Below are 18784 nucleotides of genomic sequence, written 5' to 3' on the forward strand. Positions count from 1 at the left end.
TGTAGCCTCAAATAGAAATATTCAATTTGTAAAATGTGTGTCTTCTCACACTTGACACCTCATATTTGTTTACAGCTATAATACAAAACTACTGATTAGATTTAACATTTTACAACACTTCAAGAGTTACGTACTGTACTGTATGCTGATGTCTCATCCAGAGTGCATCTTACCTTGTGTCTTATGGTTTCTTCTGGAATGCTATGAAACCTCACCAGGACTAACAAGCTTTCTGATGAAGGATGGATGGTTTTCAGATAAATACAAAGCTTTGGCTAATTTACGAGACAAGATTTGTGGGGATTTTACCCATTAAATGTTTTTTGCTATTTTTTTCAGGTTTTAATAAAATTATGTAACATTTTGGCATAAAAATACATGAGAGTAACCCATAACTTGAAGCTAAAATAGCAAATATTTCCACAGCTACTGTGAACTTCCCAGGGGAGCTGATATAAGCTGGAATAAAGGCGATCCAGACTGCACAGAATATGAGCATGCTGAATGTAATGAATTTGGCTTCATTGAAGTTATCAGGCAGCTTCCGAGCCAGGAAAGCGAGCATAAAGCACATTGCAGAAAGGAATCCTATATACCCTAATACGGCACAAAATCCTGCTAGTGATCCTATATCACACTCCAGAATTATTTTTTCTTTGTAGTATTTTGTATTCTTGTAAGGAAAGGGAGGTGATATTGTCAACCAAAGAGTACATATCAAGACCTGTACAAGTGTGAAAGCAAGAACACTTAACCGCTGTTGTGTTGGCCTAAACCATTTCATGATATTATTGCCTGGCAGTGTAGCCCTAAAGGCCATTAACACCACTATTGTTTTCCCCAGAACACAGGAGATGCACAGGACAAATGTGATCCCAAATGCTGTGTGGCGAAACATACAGGACCAATCAGAGGGCTGGCCAATGAAAGTAAGTGAACAGAGGAAACACAGTGTCAATGAAACCAGCAGAAGGAAACTCAGTTCAGAGTTATTGGCTCTTACTATTGGAGTAGATCTGTACTGGAAAAAAATAAAAGCTGTTACCATGGTTAGGACAATTCCAAGCACAGAAAATGCTGTTAGAAGTATGCCCATCAAATCTCCAAATGACAGAAACTCAATGCTTTTCAAGATACACTTGTTCCTTTGTTCATTAGATTTGTATTCCAAAGGGCACTTGGCACACTCCACTGAATCTGGTAATAGAAAAAAGAATTAAAAACTATTCTTAATCAGATATAATAGTTCTTCTAATCTAACAGAATGAAAAAGAAAATTACCTAAAGATACATACAATGTCATAAATTAAATGGTGTTATCATTTGCAGTAAGTAGTCTTTGCACTTAGAAATAAAATAATATGTTTTTAACAGACCTGTATTATTACTGAACTCCCCCTCTGCACAGGGGATGCAGACAAAGCAGCAGACTGGCTTCCCTTTCTCAATGGCCTTACGAGTACCTGGAAGGCAGCTCTCACTGCAGACTGACTTTGGCACCTGTAACACAGCGATGTTGAGTCTGATGATCACGATTGTATTATCAAGTATCTTTTGAACATGCACCCTTTCCCTGTATATGTCAGAGAGGATAATCTTACCTTATCCTGATCGCCTGCCCAGACAGCACTGACACCATTCATTAGAAACTGTTGCCTTTCTGGTAAAGAGGCATCATACAGACCAATTATTTGAAATGTTGTGATTCCCTTCTTGTCCATCTGCCAATTTACTAATGAGTATCGTGCTGCTGGCTCTCCATTTTCATCAAAATAGACATTCTCTGTGTTCCATATTGTGAAATTAATTCTTTTTAAGTAATGTAGCACCTAGAAGTAAAACCAAAGGTCTACAGAATCAGTTACTTTTTACATTCTTAATAATAGTGTAGCAAATTCACCACAATATGATATTGATATTATTTCTTTACCTGCCAAGGTTCTATTTTATCTTTCTTTGCACACGTTTTATTATAAAAAGGTCCTTGTCCATTTTTGCATTGTAACAGATTGTGCAGTGAATGGGCCACAGCATACACTGCTTTGTACACATTACTTAATATTCTCATGTCTGACACGTCTGTGTATTGGTCGCTAATCACTTTCAAAAACTCTTTTCCTGGACATGGCTCAGTGTTTGCATCAGTTAGGCTACAATTGAAAAAACTCTTCCAAAACTGTTGTAAGCTGCTGTTTCCAGGTGTGTTTGATGGACGAGCATTTAGAATAAATTCTTTCAGTCCTGCTATTTCAGCATTTGGAATTGCGAAGCCAATGGCCCCACCCAGGACTTTATAGCCTTCAGATGAAGCAAGGTATCCATATGTTATCCATCCTTCACTGCCCACCCACTGGAAACCCGTAATGTTCTGAATGTATAATTCTTTTATTAATAAATCCATGTCCGTATCAGCTGCAAAAGCAACAATTACTTTCGAAGTAGATTTTTTAATAGTGTCTACAACTTTCAGGAGTTTTTCTCTGGGATCGGTTCTGTAAATGGCCTCTGAATATTCAATACAAATCCCCTCTCTCTGGGCAGCTTCCACAAATGTAGCCATCCCATTGTTGCCATAGGCATCATTACTTCTAATGGCTCCAACCCAAGTCCATCCAAAGTGCTTCACAAGCTTTGCCAGGGCTCTGCTTTGGTAATAATCACTAGGAATTGTCCTGAAGAAAGTGGGAAACTCCCTTCTGTTACTCAGACAGGCACAGGTAGCCAAATGACTGATCTGAGGAAATGAAAAATAAAGTGATATGTAGATGAAGGACAATATACAGAATAATATTTGACCATTGAGTCATAACCATGTTTTTGCTTGACATTTCATTGAATCGTTTTAGAACTGGTTTGTGTAGATCTATGGCATTTTGCTATTAGATTATTTAAAATGACTATCTTTTGCCTTATCAATACCTTGTATTGTACTTGTAGTTTTAAACGTAAGAAGAGACATATTCTGTACCTTAAACTCTGATTACTTTAAAGATTGAGTTCCACATGCCAACTTCCAAATGCATTTTCCCATCTCGTAACTTATTTATTTAGCAGAGTAAATGAGTGTTTCTCACCAGTGGTATTTGAAAAGGGCCCACAGTGGTTGCTATTCCAATGGTCGGTGTGGAGTTAGAGTCTCCTATGAGAGCACAAACAGTTGAGGGTTTGGTACAGGACTGTTCTGAGAGAAATCCTTTTGTTTGCCCATTCATTAGAGCCAAAGAGGCCTTTATAGACAGTAGTACAGAGCGACAGGAATCATATATCTTATAGCCCAGGGAAACATCAGGAAGAAGGTCTGTACTGTTATTTATTTCTTCAATGGCAAAGATCATAGTCTGAGCATATTGTAATTCCCCAGGATTTAACCTGTAAAAAATACATCCACTGGCTTTACGTCTTTGACATCTATTGTTGTTGTTTTTACATTGTTACTAATTTTAATATTAATTATAGAAACAGAATTCATAAGATTTCAGAGATTTATAGAAAATATCACTTACCCTTCACATTTGATGCGTCCTGGGTTGTAGAGATATGTTGGATTCACAATATCCGGATTTTTATTAAATGAGAAAATGGCTCCTATCGTGATATCACCCTCTTTTGAAAGGAGAGGTAAGTCTTGTGTTCCATATGGAAGACAAATGGGCTTTTCAGCACTTGTGAGAAAAGCAATTAATGTAACTTCTATAAACAGTAACATCTCAGGGTGTTTCCTCTCCCTGTACTGAGCCAAAATCATTTACTTCATACTTCAAGGGACTTATATATTGCAATACAAATCTCCCATGCTTAACATGAAGCGGCATTCAGGCTTGTCTCAAAGCATCAACTCTCAGAGGAGAGTTCAGAAGAGATAGAAAACAAGAAATGAATAATCAAGTCTGAACCAGTTAATCTGTTTGTTACTAGTTAGCCCTGCTCATGCATTGTACCTTATTTGTCCTTATTTCCCAGTGGATTTTAACTGTGCTTCGAGTTGTGTGATACTTAATAAAAAAATAAACTACTACTGTGAAAAAATACTACTGCTTCTGCATAACTAGAATGAGAATGTGCAGTGCAAGGTATTTGAAACATTGGAGAAAAGAAAGATGCAGGTTCTGGAGGAAATCTAAACCCAGATACAACAACTTTTGGTTAAGATCTAATTCACTCATCTGTCTTTTTCGGCTCCTTATATTATTTGTCATCCCTCCTAATTGTTCCATATTGACATGTACAGTAAATGGGCCTGTAGGGGTGATGATCTTCGTGTTCTCCTGATATTCCACACGTTTTCCTGAAGAGATCAAACAATTCGGCTAACATTGTTTTGGTTTTACTTTTACTTTTACTTTGGCTCCTTGTTTTATTATTTGATGATACAAATATTTCAGCAGCTCCTGTGCCGGTAGGTTTTTACTGTGTTTTAAAATACCTCAAGGGCTATTGAAACTGTTGTTGCTCTTACGGTTGTACTTCACAGCCAACACTGTTTTTTTGTTTCTTATTTGACAATCCCTTCACTTTCAGTCCCTCTTTCGATTCATTAATCTTAATTATTTTTAAGTGATTGCTTTTAAATAGAAAGTGGCACAATACAAAAATAATAATACAGTCATACCTTTTTAATACACAAATCACACAAGCCACCTGAATACTATTGCATAAGGATTAATTATGTACATCAAACCTATTGTATAATAATACAATGAAGAGAAATAATGGAAACATTCAAATGTTCGTTAAACTAAATCAAAATATAATCAGTTGCACATACTGTGTCAAAGTAAACCAAAGAAACTTATTTGGGTACAGAAAAACAAACAAATGCAGCAGGGGAAGAAGACAGCTGTGTGAACGATGTTGTCCAAGTCTTGTGGAAGCACTGGAGAGCAGTCAGGAATCATGCATCCCTTTTATCAACTAGTTGATATTTAAGAGTTAGTTAAATGCAGAGAAAAATAGAAGAAGTAGGGCCGCTAGCAGAGCAAACATGGCGGATTGATTTCTTCATACACACTATGCTGCTGTAACCAGGTGGGAGCAAGACCAGTCTGGCTTCAGAGGTGCAGGGAGAGGTCATTATCACATGCTGTGGCTCAGCAGTGGGAAGCAGAGAGCCAGGAGGAAACCTCATGCTGTACCTGGCGCTTGTGGAAGGACTAGCGAGGACAACCATCCATGATGTCTCTGTAACGCTTAAAAACTATACATAATTTTTTTCTGGAATATCGGACAGATTTTACGTTACTTGATTCCTAACCCATCCTCCCTGATAACAGGGTGTAAACTTACTGAACTTAGTTTCCCAACTCCAGTTCTTCAAGAAACCCCCTCTCCTGAGAGCCGAGCTGAAAGCTCCAAGAAGTCCTTGAGGCCCAGAAGGAAGATACCTCTTCCACTAGATTCCTCAACACACTGCTCCAACTTGCCCAGTGTGAGAAGCAGTGCCAGGCGAACCGAAAGCAAGGAACTAGAGTTTTGGATAGCTGAAGATCAGGACACACATTTGTCAGGAGGTCAGACATCAGGTCTTTTTGAGAATTTCCATTTAGGTCAATAGTTTTCCATGCAGAGCTGTCAGTCTTGCTGTAGTTACTGTATGAAACCTATAATTACACATTTTCTTCTTATGTTTTATCTTGATTCATTTACACAGTGGTTAAGAGTCAAATAAATCGACATACTGTATACTGTATACTGTATAATACCCAGTCCAATTCCTAATAGCCCAAGTTAACCCACAAGGCTGATTTAAAATGAGGTCCTATCCTGCAAACAATGCAAATTAAAAGTGGAATTACATAAAATACAAGACAATTACAAGAACATAACTACAAACATACAGTAAGAACATTAGAATTGCAAAAACATTCAACTGCTTCACAGTTGACACATACATTTCATTTTGGACTGTAGTGATGTCATTTTAAGACATTATGAAATGTTTTTAATAGGATTCATTTTACAAATAAACATATTTTAGCAAAGAAAATTTCATTTTATTCACTATTCTTTTTTTTAAGGTGAGACAAGATTCTTGAAAGATACAAAAATAGAAATTAGTTCATTGCTGGTAACTGTTACGCCTAGGGTAAATATAAATTTAACCAATGCTTAATGAAACTGAATTAATTGTCAAGTCTATGGGTTATTCCATTATAGTAGAATGTGAAGTCAAAAGGACAGTAATATTGTGTTAGATCCTAGTCCTATATAAAAATAAGTTATATTTTTTAATAATGGGTTAAATAATAATGGGCCTTAAATTGGAAACATTAATTCCCTCATAATATTTATAAGTTGGTGCATTCAAAGTGTTTTTCCATTGAACTGAAAGATCCTGTGTAAAATCTAGATCCAATAAGAAAATATTCAAGATGGGGCTACAGAAACTGTATTTTATAGTTAACACCTAAAAATTTACAACCTGAGAGTTATTCAAATACTTGTGACGTTAGACACAGCATCAGAAGTAACAGATTTAATATGCAATTACTATGTATAGTTTTTCCTTTACTGATTTAAGAATTACTTTTATTTAATATTTCTTAGAAATTTCTTTAAATAAATATTAGTATGGGTAGAATTAGAAATGTAGTATTTACTTTTGGTAAAATCTGAATTTTGGGTCTTATACATGCAAAAATTGTATTTTAGAGTGATTTTGAAGGCACCTTACCCATCATATGTTTTTTCGTGTTTTTCTCTGGTTTTAATATAATAATATAACATTTTGGTGTAAAAATACACAATAGCAATCCAAAACTAGAAGCCAAAATTGCAAATATTTCCACAGCTACTGTATACTCCCCAGGAGAGCTGATGTAAGCTGGGATAAAGGTGATCCAGACAGCACAGAATATGAGCATGCTGAATGTAATGAATTTGGCTTCATTGAAGTTATCAGGTAGATTCCGAGCCAGGAAAGCGAGCACAAAGCACATGGCAGAGAGGAATCCTATGTATCCCAACACAGCCCAGAATGCACCTGCAGATCCCAGGTCACACTCCAGAATGATTCTCTCTGCATAATATTTTGTGTTCTTGTTGGGAAAAGGAGGTGATGTTGTCAACCAAAGAACACAAATTAATACCTGTACAAGTGTGAAAGCAAGAACACTTAACCTTTGCTGTTTGGGGCCAAACCATTTCATAATGTTATTGCCTGGCAGTGTAGCCCTAAAGGCCATTAACACCACTATTGTTTTCCCCAGAACACAAGAGATGCACAGGACAAATGTGATCCCAAATGCTGTGTGGCGCAACATACAGGACCAGTCAGAGGGCTGGCCAATGAAAGTAAGTGAACAGAGGAAACACAGTGTCAATGAAAAGAGCAGAAGGAAACTCAGTTCAGAATTATTGGCTCTTACTATTGGAGTAAATCTGTATCTGAAAAAAATAGCAGCTATTGCTATAGATAGAGAAGTTCCAAGCAAAGAAAATACTGTTAAAAGTATTCCCATTATTTCTCCAAAAGACAAAAACTCAATGCTTTTTAAAATGCACTGATTTCGATTTTCATTTGATCGGTATTCCAAAGGACACTTAAAACACTCCAATGAATCTGAAAGTAAAAAAAGAATATTGTATAATTATTTTTGTTCCTGTGTTGTTTCTTTCCTCTTTAAATGCCTGCATTATACTATAGGCCTAATTTTAATCTAAAATTATAAATATGTAAAAATTACTATACTGTATGTATAATTTAAATGGAAAATTATTCATTCTGATCGAATACCAGTTGTTGGAATGTAGTTGAAACCACATAGCTCACTGATCACAAGTCGGTTATCAAGTGATTTTTTTTAGTAGTTCAAGAAATATGTACTCAGTGATCACAAATGATGTAATTGTATATTTTGTATCATGTTATTATATATTGTATGTTGAAGATACAATTTTATAAATTCTATAATTCTATCTTATATACAGTACTATAAAACCTCAGAAAACACAAGCAGCAACAAAAGGTTGGAACTGGATTTAGGTCCTTTAAGAAAATCTGTAATTTGATTGTGGCTCCTACCTGTATATATTTCTTTACAGTGAGTATATAATATACTAAGATGCAAGAAGAACTAAATTGTCTCTTTTGATTGCTTATCTGTGATATTACTGAATATAGTCATAATGAATATAAAAGTGGTAAGATATTTTAAGCATGAGACATGTGCCATGTTCCATGACAAACTCAGATATCATTGATGATATCACCAGACTTAATTTTTACTTGCTAAACAACAGCTCAATAGATAGTTTTAGTGATTGACTCAATAGATTTGCTGCATTGCCATGTCATACCTGTAGTGTTGCTGAACTCTCCCTCTGCACAGGGGATGCAGATGAAGCAGCAGACTGGCTTCCCTTTCTCAATGGCCTTACGAGTCCCTGGAAGGCAGCTCTCACTGCAGACCGACTTCGGCACCTGAAACAGGGTGAGACTAACTGATAATGAAGCTTAATATACAGCTACACCAAAAATGATCAAACATACAGTATCTCATACTCATAAAAAAATACTATTAGGATTTTCTGAATTCAGGGACAATAGCACACCTCATCATGATCACCTGCCCACACAGCACTGACGCGATTCATTACAAACTGTTGTCCTTCTGGTAAAGAAGCATCATATAGACCAATAACACGAAAAGTGGTGATTCCCTGCTTGTTCTGCTGCCAGTTTACTATTGCATATCGTGCTACAGGATCCCCATTTTCATCAAAATACACCTTCTCTCCACTCCTGGTTGTAAAGTTAACTCTTGACAAGTATTGAAGCACCTACATGTAAAGGAAAATGAGTTGTCAGATTATGTCATCTTTGCTTGGGGTTAAAATGCATAAAGTATAGTACATTCCTTTACCTGCCATGGTTCTGTGTTACTTTTGTTTGCACATGTCTTGCCATTTAAAGTTTCTTGCTCATTTGTGCATTTCAGGAGATTGTGTAATGAGTGGGCTATAGCATACACTGCTTTATGTACATTATTCAATATCCTCATGTCTGATACATCAGTGTATTGGTTATTTATTTCTTTTAGATTCTCTGTTCCTCTGCATGGTTTAGTTTTCCCACTAGTTTTGGAAATAAGGCTACAGTTGAACATACTCTCCCAAAACTCATTTAAGCCTGTGTTTCCAGGTATATTTGATGGCTGTGAATTTAGAATAAATGCCTTAAAACCTGGTATTTCTGCTTCTGGAATTGCAAAGCCAATGGCCCCACCCAGGACTTTATAGCCTTCAGATGAAGCAAGGTATCCATATGTTATCCATCCTTCACTGCCCACCCACTGGAAACCTGTAATGTTCTGAATGAATAGTTCTTTAATTAATACATCCATATCTGTATCAGCTGCAAATGCAACAATTACTTTTGAGGTTGATTTTTTAATCGCATCTACAACTTTAAGGAATCTATCTCTTGGATCGGTTCTGTAAATTGTCTCTGAGTATTCAATGCAAATCCCCTCCTGCTGGGCGGCTTGAACAAATGTAGCCATCCCATTGTTGCCATAATCATTGTCACTTCTAATGGTCCCAACCCAGGTCCATCCAAAGTGCTTCACAAGCTTTGCCAGCGCTCTGCTTTGGTAATAATCACTGGGAATTGTCCTGAAGAAGGTTGGAAACTTGTTTCTTTTACTGAGACAGGCACAGGTAGCCAAATGACTGATCTACAGCAGTGAAAAAAAGTGAGAATAATGTGAAGCAAGTGCATAAAATGTGAACCTTACATATACTTTTTTTTATTTTCTTTTTCCTACTGTTATCTTAAAAATACCGAATGGAAATTACACCAAAATAATACAAATGTAAATAAAAAGTAACATTTTTTAGATTTAGAAATAATGTTCATTAATGCAAGAATTACTTGTGCTTAAGTAGATTCTCACCATTGGTATATGAAAACGTCCAACAGTTGTTGCAATTCCTATTGTTGGTGTTGAACTGGAGTCTCCTATGACTGCTTGGACATCTGCCGGTTTGGTGCAGGACAGGTCAGACAGAGGATCTATTTCCTTCTCATTCATTAACTCCAGTGATGCTTTTATAGACAAAGCTACAGAGCGACAGGAATCATATATCTTATAACCCAGAGAAACATCAGGAAGAAGGTCGGAATTGTTATTTATTTCTTCAATTGTGAAGATCATAGCTTGCGCATATTGTAATTCTCCTGGATTTAACCTGCAAGAAAAGTGCTTTTGTTATCTGTTATTATCTGTAACATCTGTTATTATAATTATTATCACAGATACTATTGCAATATTCACAATACTTAATTGAAATCCATATATCCGCAATTCAATTGAAATGTATCATATACTCTCAGGAAAGAAAGTGTTTGAAAATATTGCTTACCCTTCGCATTTGATATTCCCTGGGTTTACTTTAAATGTTTGCCTCAAAATAATAGGATTTTTATGGAATGACAAAATTCCTCCTATTTTGATGTCCCCTTCCTTTGAAAATTGAGGCAATTCTTGTGACCCATACGGCTGACAAACAGGTTTTTCAGCACTTGCGACAGATGTGGCTAAAATTATTCCTGCAAGCAGCAACATGTCAGTGGGTTCACGTCCCTCTGTTTGGAGCTCCAACTATTAACTCTGAAACACTTATATACTTCAGCTTAGATCTCCCATGACAAACACAAAGCAAAACTGAAATGCACACCAAATCTCACGAGGTGAGTTCACTTTTTAATCTATTAAAAAAGCCACACACTATTATAGAAGAGAGACAGATAAACTGTCTGTTGCTAATTGCTCATAGAGCCTTCTCCCTAGTGCTACATGTGCTGTTATTCCCCAGTAGGTTTTAGCTGTGTTGCTTGTTTTGTGGTGGACAACAACATGATTAAAAAATAAGTTTATTTGAGACCACCTGACTAACTCCAGAGAGTATGGGTCTGCTGCAAATGTTCTGGATACCACATGCAAAAAGGAACAATCGGAAACATTCGGTTTAAATTTTTAGCTGTCTGATGTGCACATTACATGACTTGTGTGTACTGGGTGTGAAGTATCAAGGGCTTTTGACACTGGGAAGGTGCGACGGCTCACCAGCAGCCTGGCAACTCTTTGAGCAAACTACAAATAAGCAGTAGAATAATAATAATTACTATTATCATTTATAATAATATAACACAGTAACTGTTGTCATTATTCACACCATTGTGGTGGGTTATCACATTTTGTGCTGTATTGTGGTGACACAGAATTTTGTGGCTGGAATACACAATACAGTATGGTGAGGATGCCAGTTTGCTATGTTAACTCTTCCTTTCACACAAACAAACATACTAAATTTAGAATTGGGGTCAGTTGATGATAGTTTTACCAAGAGTAAAGATTACTTTTTTTTTTGCTCAAGAGTTATTATTATACTGTAAGTGTTTTCAGTACTGTGCCTATTTATCAACAAGAACAGTTTTACAGTATAGTTTTTCAAAGACTATCTCTCGATGTATACATAAAATCTTATTGAATAATAGTCATGAGGCAAGAGAAGAACAGTGTTCCTAGAATATTTTATTAAAGTTTGTAAATTTCCAGTTTTCACATTGCTTCTTAAAATGAAATGCTAGACAGCTATAGACAGTACAGTATTTTGACTTAACATATTCATCATTTTTCTAAAAGGTTTTAAGTTTTGGGTTTGGTGGTATCTAAGCTAATCATTAAATGAGTTCAGGTGGGGAGCTGCGTCAGCTTGCGTAGGCTGCAAAGGAACAAGTAATAGGGTTTATTCCACGCTGAAAAGAGGCCGTGGAGCCGCCTTCAGGTGTGAGAAAGACAGGGTGGTAAGCAAAGAAAGAAAAAAAGATAAAAATAGCAATTAAAAGCTGTCAATACATGGCTACAGTACAAAAGAGCATTTTAATGTTATGTATTGAATTTGTTCAATAATTACATTTTTTGGTCCTTTCTCTCTCATTATGGAATAAATCCATGAGGTGTTCCATAAACCCATGTACAGTATAACCTCTTAATGTATATTATTGTTAAATGCTGCAACAAACAACATTCTTTACAATAAATGAATGAGAAATATTGGATATGAAACATTTAAGTCCAATGTTTTCTGTCTCTGCTCTCTGAGTATTATTTTTTAATGATTAATAATGATCAATTCTACAGTGTTCAGCAGGTGCATTAAGCTTAACTGATTGCATAGAATGTCAAAAAGTGCATTGAATGAAACGGAAAATAAGGCCAACAGCAAAAACTGAAAGATAATTTAATTCTGACATACAAACTAAATTAAAAATTACAAAACATTAATTCAGGAATTTCTTATATATTGTGAAAAGCTGCTTCTGGAACGAATATTCAGATAGATATGAACATACACCTAGAAGTTCATTTCCAAAACCAAAAGTATAAATAATTAAAAATTATAATAATCTTAAACTGCAGCATGCACAATACAGTTTAAGAAAGAACATTTTTCTTCTATTAAAAAAATTACAAACCCCAGTTTGCATACCATTTTTAACAAGGTAATGGAAAGGAATATTTATTTCACTCATTTTAATTAAGGACAGCATGTTCTGAAACTACCATGAGTATGCATGTAATATATATAAATAAAAAGACAATATTAAAGTGATTTTGAGGGCATTTTACTCATCAAATGTTTTTTTGTATTTTGCTCTGGCTTTAATAAAATAATGTAACATTTTGGTATGAAAATACAGAAGAGCAACCCATAACTAGAAGCCAAAATTGCAAATATTTCCACAGCTACTGTAAATTTCCCAGGAGAGCTGATATAAGCTGGGATAAAGGTGATCCAGACAGCACAGAATATGAGCATGCTGAATGTAATGAATTTGGCTTCATTGAAGTTATCAGGCAGCTTCCGAGCCAGGAAAGCGAGCACAAAGCACAAAGCAGAGAGAAATCCTATATACCCCAACACAGCACAAAATCCAGCTGTTGATCCTAAATCACACTCTAAAATAATTTTTTCTCTGTAGTAGTTCATATTCTTGTTCGGAAAAGGAGGTGAAATTGTCAACCAAAGAACACAAATCAAGACCTGTATGAGTGTGAAAGCAAGAACACTTAAGCGCTGCTGTTTGGGCCCAAACCATTTCATAATGTTATTGCCTGGCAGTGTAGCCCTAAAGGCCATTAACACCACTATTGTTTTCCCCAGAACACAAGAGATGCACAGGACAAATGTGATCCCAAATGCTGTGTGGCGCAACATACAGGACCAGTCAGAGGGCTGGCCAATGAAAGTAAGTGAACAGAGGAAACACAGTGTCAATGAAAAGAGCAGAAGGAAACTCAGTTCAGAGTTATTGGCTCTAACAATGGGAGTGGATCTGTACTGGAAAAAGATTAAAGCTATTGCTGTGGTTAAGAAAGTTCCAAGCAATGAAAATGCTACTAAAAGTATCCCCATTAATTCTCCAAAAGATAAAAACTCAATGTTTTTTAAGATGCACTGATTTCGTTGTTCATTTGATCTGAATTCGAAAGGACACCTAGAACAGTCCACTGCATCTGAAAATAGAAAAAAGTATACTCATTACAGATAAATGTTTTTATTTTTTATACATAATTGCTTACCTGCTGTACTTTCTATATCCTCCTCATGACTTTAACTCATGAGCAAAAGAACACATCTGGCTCACTGACAACAGTGGTGAGATTTAATTTAATTACATTTTAAAATTGCTTGAAGAAATAATTTTGCAAATGCAGCTTAAATATGGATTATGTTAGCATGGAATAAGTTTCCAATTGGTGCCATCAGTAATGTTACTGTTTATAACATTTTTGACACATGGAACCAGTATGCATTTCAGGTGACAAGTTTTAAATGAACAACAGCTCAATAAATAGTTTTACTGATTGACTCATCTGCTGCATTGCCACTTCATACCTGTAGTGTTGCTGAACTCTCCCTCTGCACAGGGGATGCAGACAAAGCAGCAGACTGGCTTCCCTTTCTCAATGGCCTTACGAGTCCCTGGAAGGCAGCTCTCACTGCAGACCGATTTTGGAACCTGAAGCAGAAAAATAAGTCATGTTTAACAACAGTAACAAAATAATAATAATAATAATAATAATAATAATAATAATAATAATACACTTACTAAATTCCATTTATTCAGTTCTTTTTTGCCTAAAAAGTAATTTATAGGTGCTTCCTCACCTCAATTACTGTACTACTGCTGAAGTGTAACAACCTGGGTGACATGTGGCAGACATTATAACTCATTACATACAGTAGCACACACTTATCACCTGAATTAACAGGGAAACCTAATAAGTCTTGGTTTTATAGGCTCAGTTCATAACTAAGCCAGGACACCAGGGTTAATATCCCTACTCTTTATAACATTGTAGTTTAAGTTTAATGTTAAAGGCTTAGTTTAATGCCTCATTGGGAGCACGGTGTCTAGTCTGGATGGTTTCCCATCATATTGGGGCATTAATGTGGAAATTGTGGAACAGAGAGGAAACCATTTGTTTTTCCTTGGAGATTTTCCATTAAAGTACTGATCAGGCCTATGACATCCAAGATGATGCAGAATGCTTAACATTCAAGATCATACAAAAGGCTACAAAGTTGCTGTTGATTACAGCCTTGGTTTCCAGAGAGAGATAAATAGTAATAAAGGAACATTTGAGGAAATGTCTTACCGTAACCTGATCACCTGCCCACACAGCACTGACACCATTCGTTACAAACTGATGTCCTTCTGGTAAAGAAGCGTCATATATACCAACAACTTGGAAGGTTGCAATTCGTCCCTTGTTCAGCTGCCAGTTTACTAATGAATATCGTGCTACAGGGTCCCCATTCTTATCAAAGTAGATAATTTCTCCGTTCTTGGTGGTGAAGTTAACTTTGTTGATGTAATGTAACACCTACATTTAAAGAGGAAAAAAAGCTGATATCAAAATTTATTAGATTTATGTTGCAAGCTGAAAAGCTAAATTATGATGTGATCCAATACCTGCCAAGGCTGAATATTCTTTTTATTTGCACATTGTTTATCATTAAAGGGTCCGTCTCCATCTTGACAAGTAAAGAGATTGTGCAGTGCATGAGCTACAGCATACACTGCTTTATACACATTATTTAATATCCTCACTTCGGACACGTCAGTGTATTGATCATTTATTCCTTTCAAAGTCTCATTTCCTGTGCATTGCTTCACATTTGTCCCTTTTTTGGATGTCAGACTACAACTGAAGACTTTCTCCCAGTATTCATTTAAGCCAGTGTTTCCAGGTGTGTTTGATGGACGAGTGTTTAGAATAAATTCTTTCAATCCTGGTATCTCTGTGTTTGGAATTGCAAAGCCAATTGCTCCACCCAGGACTGTGTAACCTTCTTGTAGTGCAAGGAAACTATTTGTAATCCAGGATTCACTGCCCACCCATTGAAAGCCTGAGATGTTCTGAATGAACAGCTCTTTTACTAAAACTCTCAAATCTGTATGTGTTGCAAAGGCAACAATTACTTTTGAAGAAGATTTCTTAATAATTTCTACAACTTTCAGAAACTTCTCCCTCGGATCAGTTCTGTAAATGGTTTCTGAATATTCAATACAGATCCCCTCTTGCTGAGCTGCTTGTACAAAGGTAGCCATCCCACTGTTGCCATAAGCATCATTACTTCTAATGGCCCCGACCCAGGTCCATCCAAAGTGCTTCACAAGCTTTGCCAGGGCTCTGCTTTGGTAATAATCACTGGGAATTGTCCTGAAGAAAGTGGGGAACTCCTTTCTGTTACTGAGACAGGCACAGGTAGCAAAGTGACTGATCTGCAGGAACAATAAGAAGATTAAATAAAAAAATGCAGCAAAATAAGATGCTAGTATTCTTTTATTAATTAACAACATGCCTTGAAAGATTAAACCAAGATAAATCCAGACTGAGACTCACACTGCAATATAAAAAAATAATTGAAAGAAAATGAAATTCATACACATGCGGTAAGGAGATTTATAATTAATGACATTTTGTTATATACACTTATAAGCACTGTAATTGCTTTCACAAACCGAGAATAAGGCACTGCGTCTTTCAGGGTTATCAAACATCAGACCCAATCAAATTTCAATTTGAAGGAAAGAAGAAATGTTTCTGTTACTTCAAAGTCAAAGAACATCTTTTGTGAATGAAGACTTTCAACATAGCTGGATTTTTTTATAATAACCTGAGGTTTTGTGTTTTGGAATTAACACTCTTAGAATTGTAAGAGTTTTGTTTAATACTAACACATTTCACACACTGGACATATAAATAGCTGACTTACCACATAAAAAGGAAAGTGGTAAATCAACACCTTTTACAGGGCCAAGTAGAAAAGTCATAAGTACTATTATTGTACTTAGAGTATGATACATATATATGTATATATGTGCTTATAAATGTACTTATATGTGTAAAGCCTTGGAGAATATATTTATTTTGGAGTTGACAATGCAACACTTTTTCAGAATGGATGGATTGTATGTTAAAATTAATATTTTTTTCTCACCACTGGGATATGAAAAGGTCCAACCATTCTTGAAATGATTATTGTAGATTGGGAACCAGAGTGTCCTACAATTGCTTGAACGTTAGGACTCTTGGTGCAGGACTGGTTAGATAAAAATCCTTTCTCATGTCCATTCATTAATTCCAGTGACGCTTGTACAACCTTACTCAATGAGCTACAGGAATCGTATATCTTATAGCCCAGGGAAACATCAGGAAGAAGGTCTGTACTGTTATTTATTTCTTCAATGGTAAAAATCAGAGTCTGAGCATACTGCAAGTCTGCGGGAGCTAATCTGCAGAGAAGATCAATTGACATGAATTGACATTTAATTATTAAATTAACTTAAGTTTTAAATCTCATAAGTTTTATGAAAATCTCTTATCATTGAGATTACACAAGGCACTGTATATGATTCCAAAAGATGTACAACCTAGATATACTGTACAGGAAAAAAAGAAAAAGAAATCACTTACCCTTCGCAAACAATCTGTCCTGGTTTGATTTTAAATGTTGGTGTTGTAATAATAGGGCTTTTATGAAATGAAAAAATAGCTCCTATTGTGATGTCTCCTTCTTTTGAAAACTGAGGCAGTTCTTGTGTTCCATACGGCACACAAATAGGCCTTTGAGCTCTTGTAAAAATGGCAATTAATACCACTTCAGCAAGGAGCAGCATTGCAAAGTGTTCTTTCCACTCTGGTCTGAAGTTACAATTGTTTACTTCACAGCACTTATATGCCTCTTTCCAAATCTCCCATGCTTAACATGAAGCAATGTTCACACTCGCACCAAAGCACCTATTCTCAGAGGTGAGAACTATGCATTAATCAACTCAAAGTGAAAAAATAATTGTACTCATGTATCATGAAGGTATGAGATGATAAATATGTTTGTTAATGTCTCCTAGAAGCTCTATTTTTTTTTAAGCTTCTATCCCAGTAGGATGGATCTCTGCTGCTTGTTATTGTTGGTGTACACAATCTTTAAAAAGATCCATATTGTAGTTGAATAGAGGCGCTGAAGCATAATACAGTACTAGTAACTTCAGATACAAAAGAAATGTAAATTAAAATGAATTTTTTAGAAGGAAGAAGCCAAAAGCTAATTAAACTAATTAAGATCAATGAAAAAAAAGACTGATTTTTCTTGAAGAGTCTTGTCCAATGATCTGCTAGCCAGCTCACACCCCCCCTTCACCCAGGTCTAAGAAACTAAAGAAGAACATACTGTTCCTAGTATGTTCCTTATAGGAGAAGTATGTTCTTTCTACTGGTTTCTAGGATGATAGTGGAGACTATATTGCAGGATGTCCTGTTCTTTAAGTGAAATGTGATAAAGTCCTGAATATTTATGGTCTTTAAAATACCTTTATTTTTGAGAGTCAGTTTTGCCTTCTCCAATTAATGTCCACTTCAGTTCAAATGATGCAATAATTCCTTACACCACTTTTTTTTATCTGTTCTGTAGTGGGCAGCCGATGCAGAAGGCTTCAGTGTTGTCAACAGGTTGGTTTGACACCTAAGTGAGGTGTCTCCTGACAGAAAAAAATCTGTTTGGATAGATGTGAATTATTATGAGTGTGAATATTGATTCATTTATTGTGACACACACAGCAGTTATGACGCCATAACAAGTGATCTTCCAATAAACAGGTCACCAGGAAAACAGACACAAAACACAGCTGTAAGTTACCAAACTAGTGCATGTTATACAGTGTTTGATTGAAAATCACAACCTTTCTAAAAAAAGTCTAGCACTTTTTTGAGCTTCTAACTGGTCTTCTTCTTGTGTCCCTCACTATCAGTAACCAGACTAAACTGCTAATGGCTTCAAAATAATAATTGCTTACACTTCTAAAAGTGCTTTTCTGGACACTCCACTAGTACCTGAATGGGAGATCTCCTGGAATGCCAGAAGAGGTATTAGTGGTGTCAGTAGGGGGCGCTTACCCTGCACTCTATGTGGGTCCTAATGCCCCTGTGTAGTGATGGGAGCACTATACTGTAGAAAAGGCTCTGTCCTCTGGATGAGACATAAAACCAAGGTCCTGACTCTGTGATAATTGAAAATCCCAGGGCGTTTCTCAAAAAGAGTGGGGTGTTACTCTGGTATCCTGGCCATATTTCCCATTGGCCTTTATTAAATTTTGGCCTACTATAATCCCCACCTGTGAACTGGCTTCATCACCCTGTTCTCATCCCCACTGATAGCTGATGTGTGGTGAGCCTACAGGTGCAGGTTGGTGGCAATCGCATCATCCACATGC

General features: G+C 36.1%; 3 protein-coding genes across 3 annotated transcripts; all 3 read right to left on the reverse strand.

Moving 5' to 3' along the window:
* Nucleotides 1-280: 280 nt before the first annotated feature.
* LOC102690429 (extracellular calcium-sensing receptor-like) lies at nucleotides 281-3706 on the reverse strand. The gene is made up of 6 exons (XM_006637522.3): nucleotides 3504-3706; nucleotides 3075-3369; nucleotides 1931-2734; nucleotides 1602-1829; nucleotides 1377-1500; nucleotides 281-1197 (listed from the first exon to the last, which is right to left on the reverse strand). Exons 1-6 carry the CDS (start codon nucleotides 3704-3706, stop codon nucleotides 281-283), a joined length of 2571 nt encoding a protein of 856 aa, XP_006637585.3.
* A 2938-nt stretch (nucleotides 3707-6644) lies between these two features.
* On the reverse strand, nucleotides 6645-10565 carry LOC102690428 (extracellular calcium-sensing receptor-like). Its single transcript, XM_006637438.2, has 6 exons — nucleotides 10363-10565; nucleotides 9894-10188; nucleotides 8862-9674; nucleotides 8551-8778; nucleotides 8296-8419; nucleotides 6645-7558 (listed from the first exon to the last, which is right to left on the reverse strand). Exons 1-6 carry the CDS (start codon nucleotides 10563-10565, stop codon nucleotides 6645-6647), a joined length of 2577 nt encoding a protein of 858 aa, XP_006637501.2.
* Nucleotides 10566-12558: 1993 nt separating this feature from the next.
* LOC102690629 (extracellular calcium-sensing receptor-like) lies at nucleotides 12559-17360 on the reverse strand. The gene is made up of 6 exons (XM_069197469.1): nucleotides 16992-17360; nucleotides 16516-16810; nucleotides 14984-15796; nucleotides 14667-14894; nucleotides 13903-14026; nucleotides 12559-13520 (listed from the first exon to the last, which is right to left on the reverse strand). Exons 1-6 carry the CDS (start codon nucleotides 17192-17194, stop codon nucleotides 12607-12609), a joined length of 2577 nt encoding a protein of 858 aa, XP_069053570.1. The 5' UTR covers nucleotides 17195-17360; the 3' UTR covers nucleotides 12559-12606.
* Nucleotides 17361-18784: the final 1424 nt, after the last annotated feature.

This window comes from Lepisosteus oculatus, chromosome 13 (assembly GCF_040954835.1).
Source record: "Lepisosteus oculatus isolate fLepOcu1 chromosome 13, fLepOcu1.hap2, whole genome shotgun sequence".
Taxonomy (NCBI): Eukaryota; Metazoa; Chordata; class Actinopteri; order Semionotiformes; family Lepisosteidae; genus Lepisosteus; species Lepisosteus oculatus.

What these genes read in the sequence shown, in the direction of transcription:
- LOC102690629 (XM_069197469.1), bottom strand. Translation starts at nt 17,194, where the DNA reads ATGCTGCTCCTTGCTGAAGTGGTATTAATTGCCATTTTTACAAGAGCT. An exon ending in GGACAGATTGTTTGCGAAGG is followed by an intron (nt 16,811 to 16,991) that starts GTAAGTGATTTC and finishes TCTTCTCTGCAG; the next exon opens with ATTAGCTCCCGCAGACTTGC. An exon ending in GACCTTTTCATATCCCAGTG is followed by an intron (nt 15,797 to 16,515) that starts GTGAGAAAAAAA and finishes TTGTTCCTGCAG; the next exon opens with ATCAGTCACTTTGCTACCTG.
- LOC102690428 (XM_006637438.2), bottom strand. Translation starts at nt 10,565, where the DNA reads ATGTTGCTGCTTGCAGGAATAATTTTAGCCACATCTGTCGCAAGTGCT. An exon ending in GTAACACAGAACCATGGCAG is followed by an intron (nt 8,779 to 8,861) that starts GTAAAGGAATGT and finishes CTTTACATGTAG; the next exon opens with GTGCTTCAATACTTGTCAAG. An exon ending in AGAGTTCAGCAACACTACAG is followed by an intron (nt 7,559 to 8,295) that starts GTATGACATGGC and finishes TTTTACTTTCAG; the next exon opens with ATTCATTGGAGTGTTTTAAG.
- LOC102690429 (XM_006637522.3), bottom strand. Translation starts at nt 3,706, where the DNA reads ATGTTACTGTTTATAGAAGTTACATTAATTGCTTTTCTCACAAGTGCT. An exon ending in GCCCTTTTCAAATACCACTG is followed by an intron (nt 2,735 to 3,074) that starts GTGAGAAACACT and finishes TCATTTCCTCAG; the next exon opens with ATCAGTCATTTGGCTACCTG. An exon ending in ATAAAATAGAACCTTGGCAG is followed by an intron (nt 1,830 to 1,930) that starts GTAAAGAAATAA and finishes TTTTACTTCTAG; the next exon opens with GTGCTACATTACTTAAAAAG.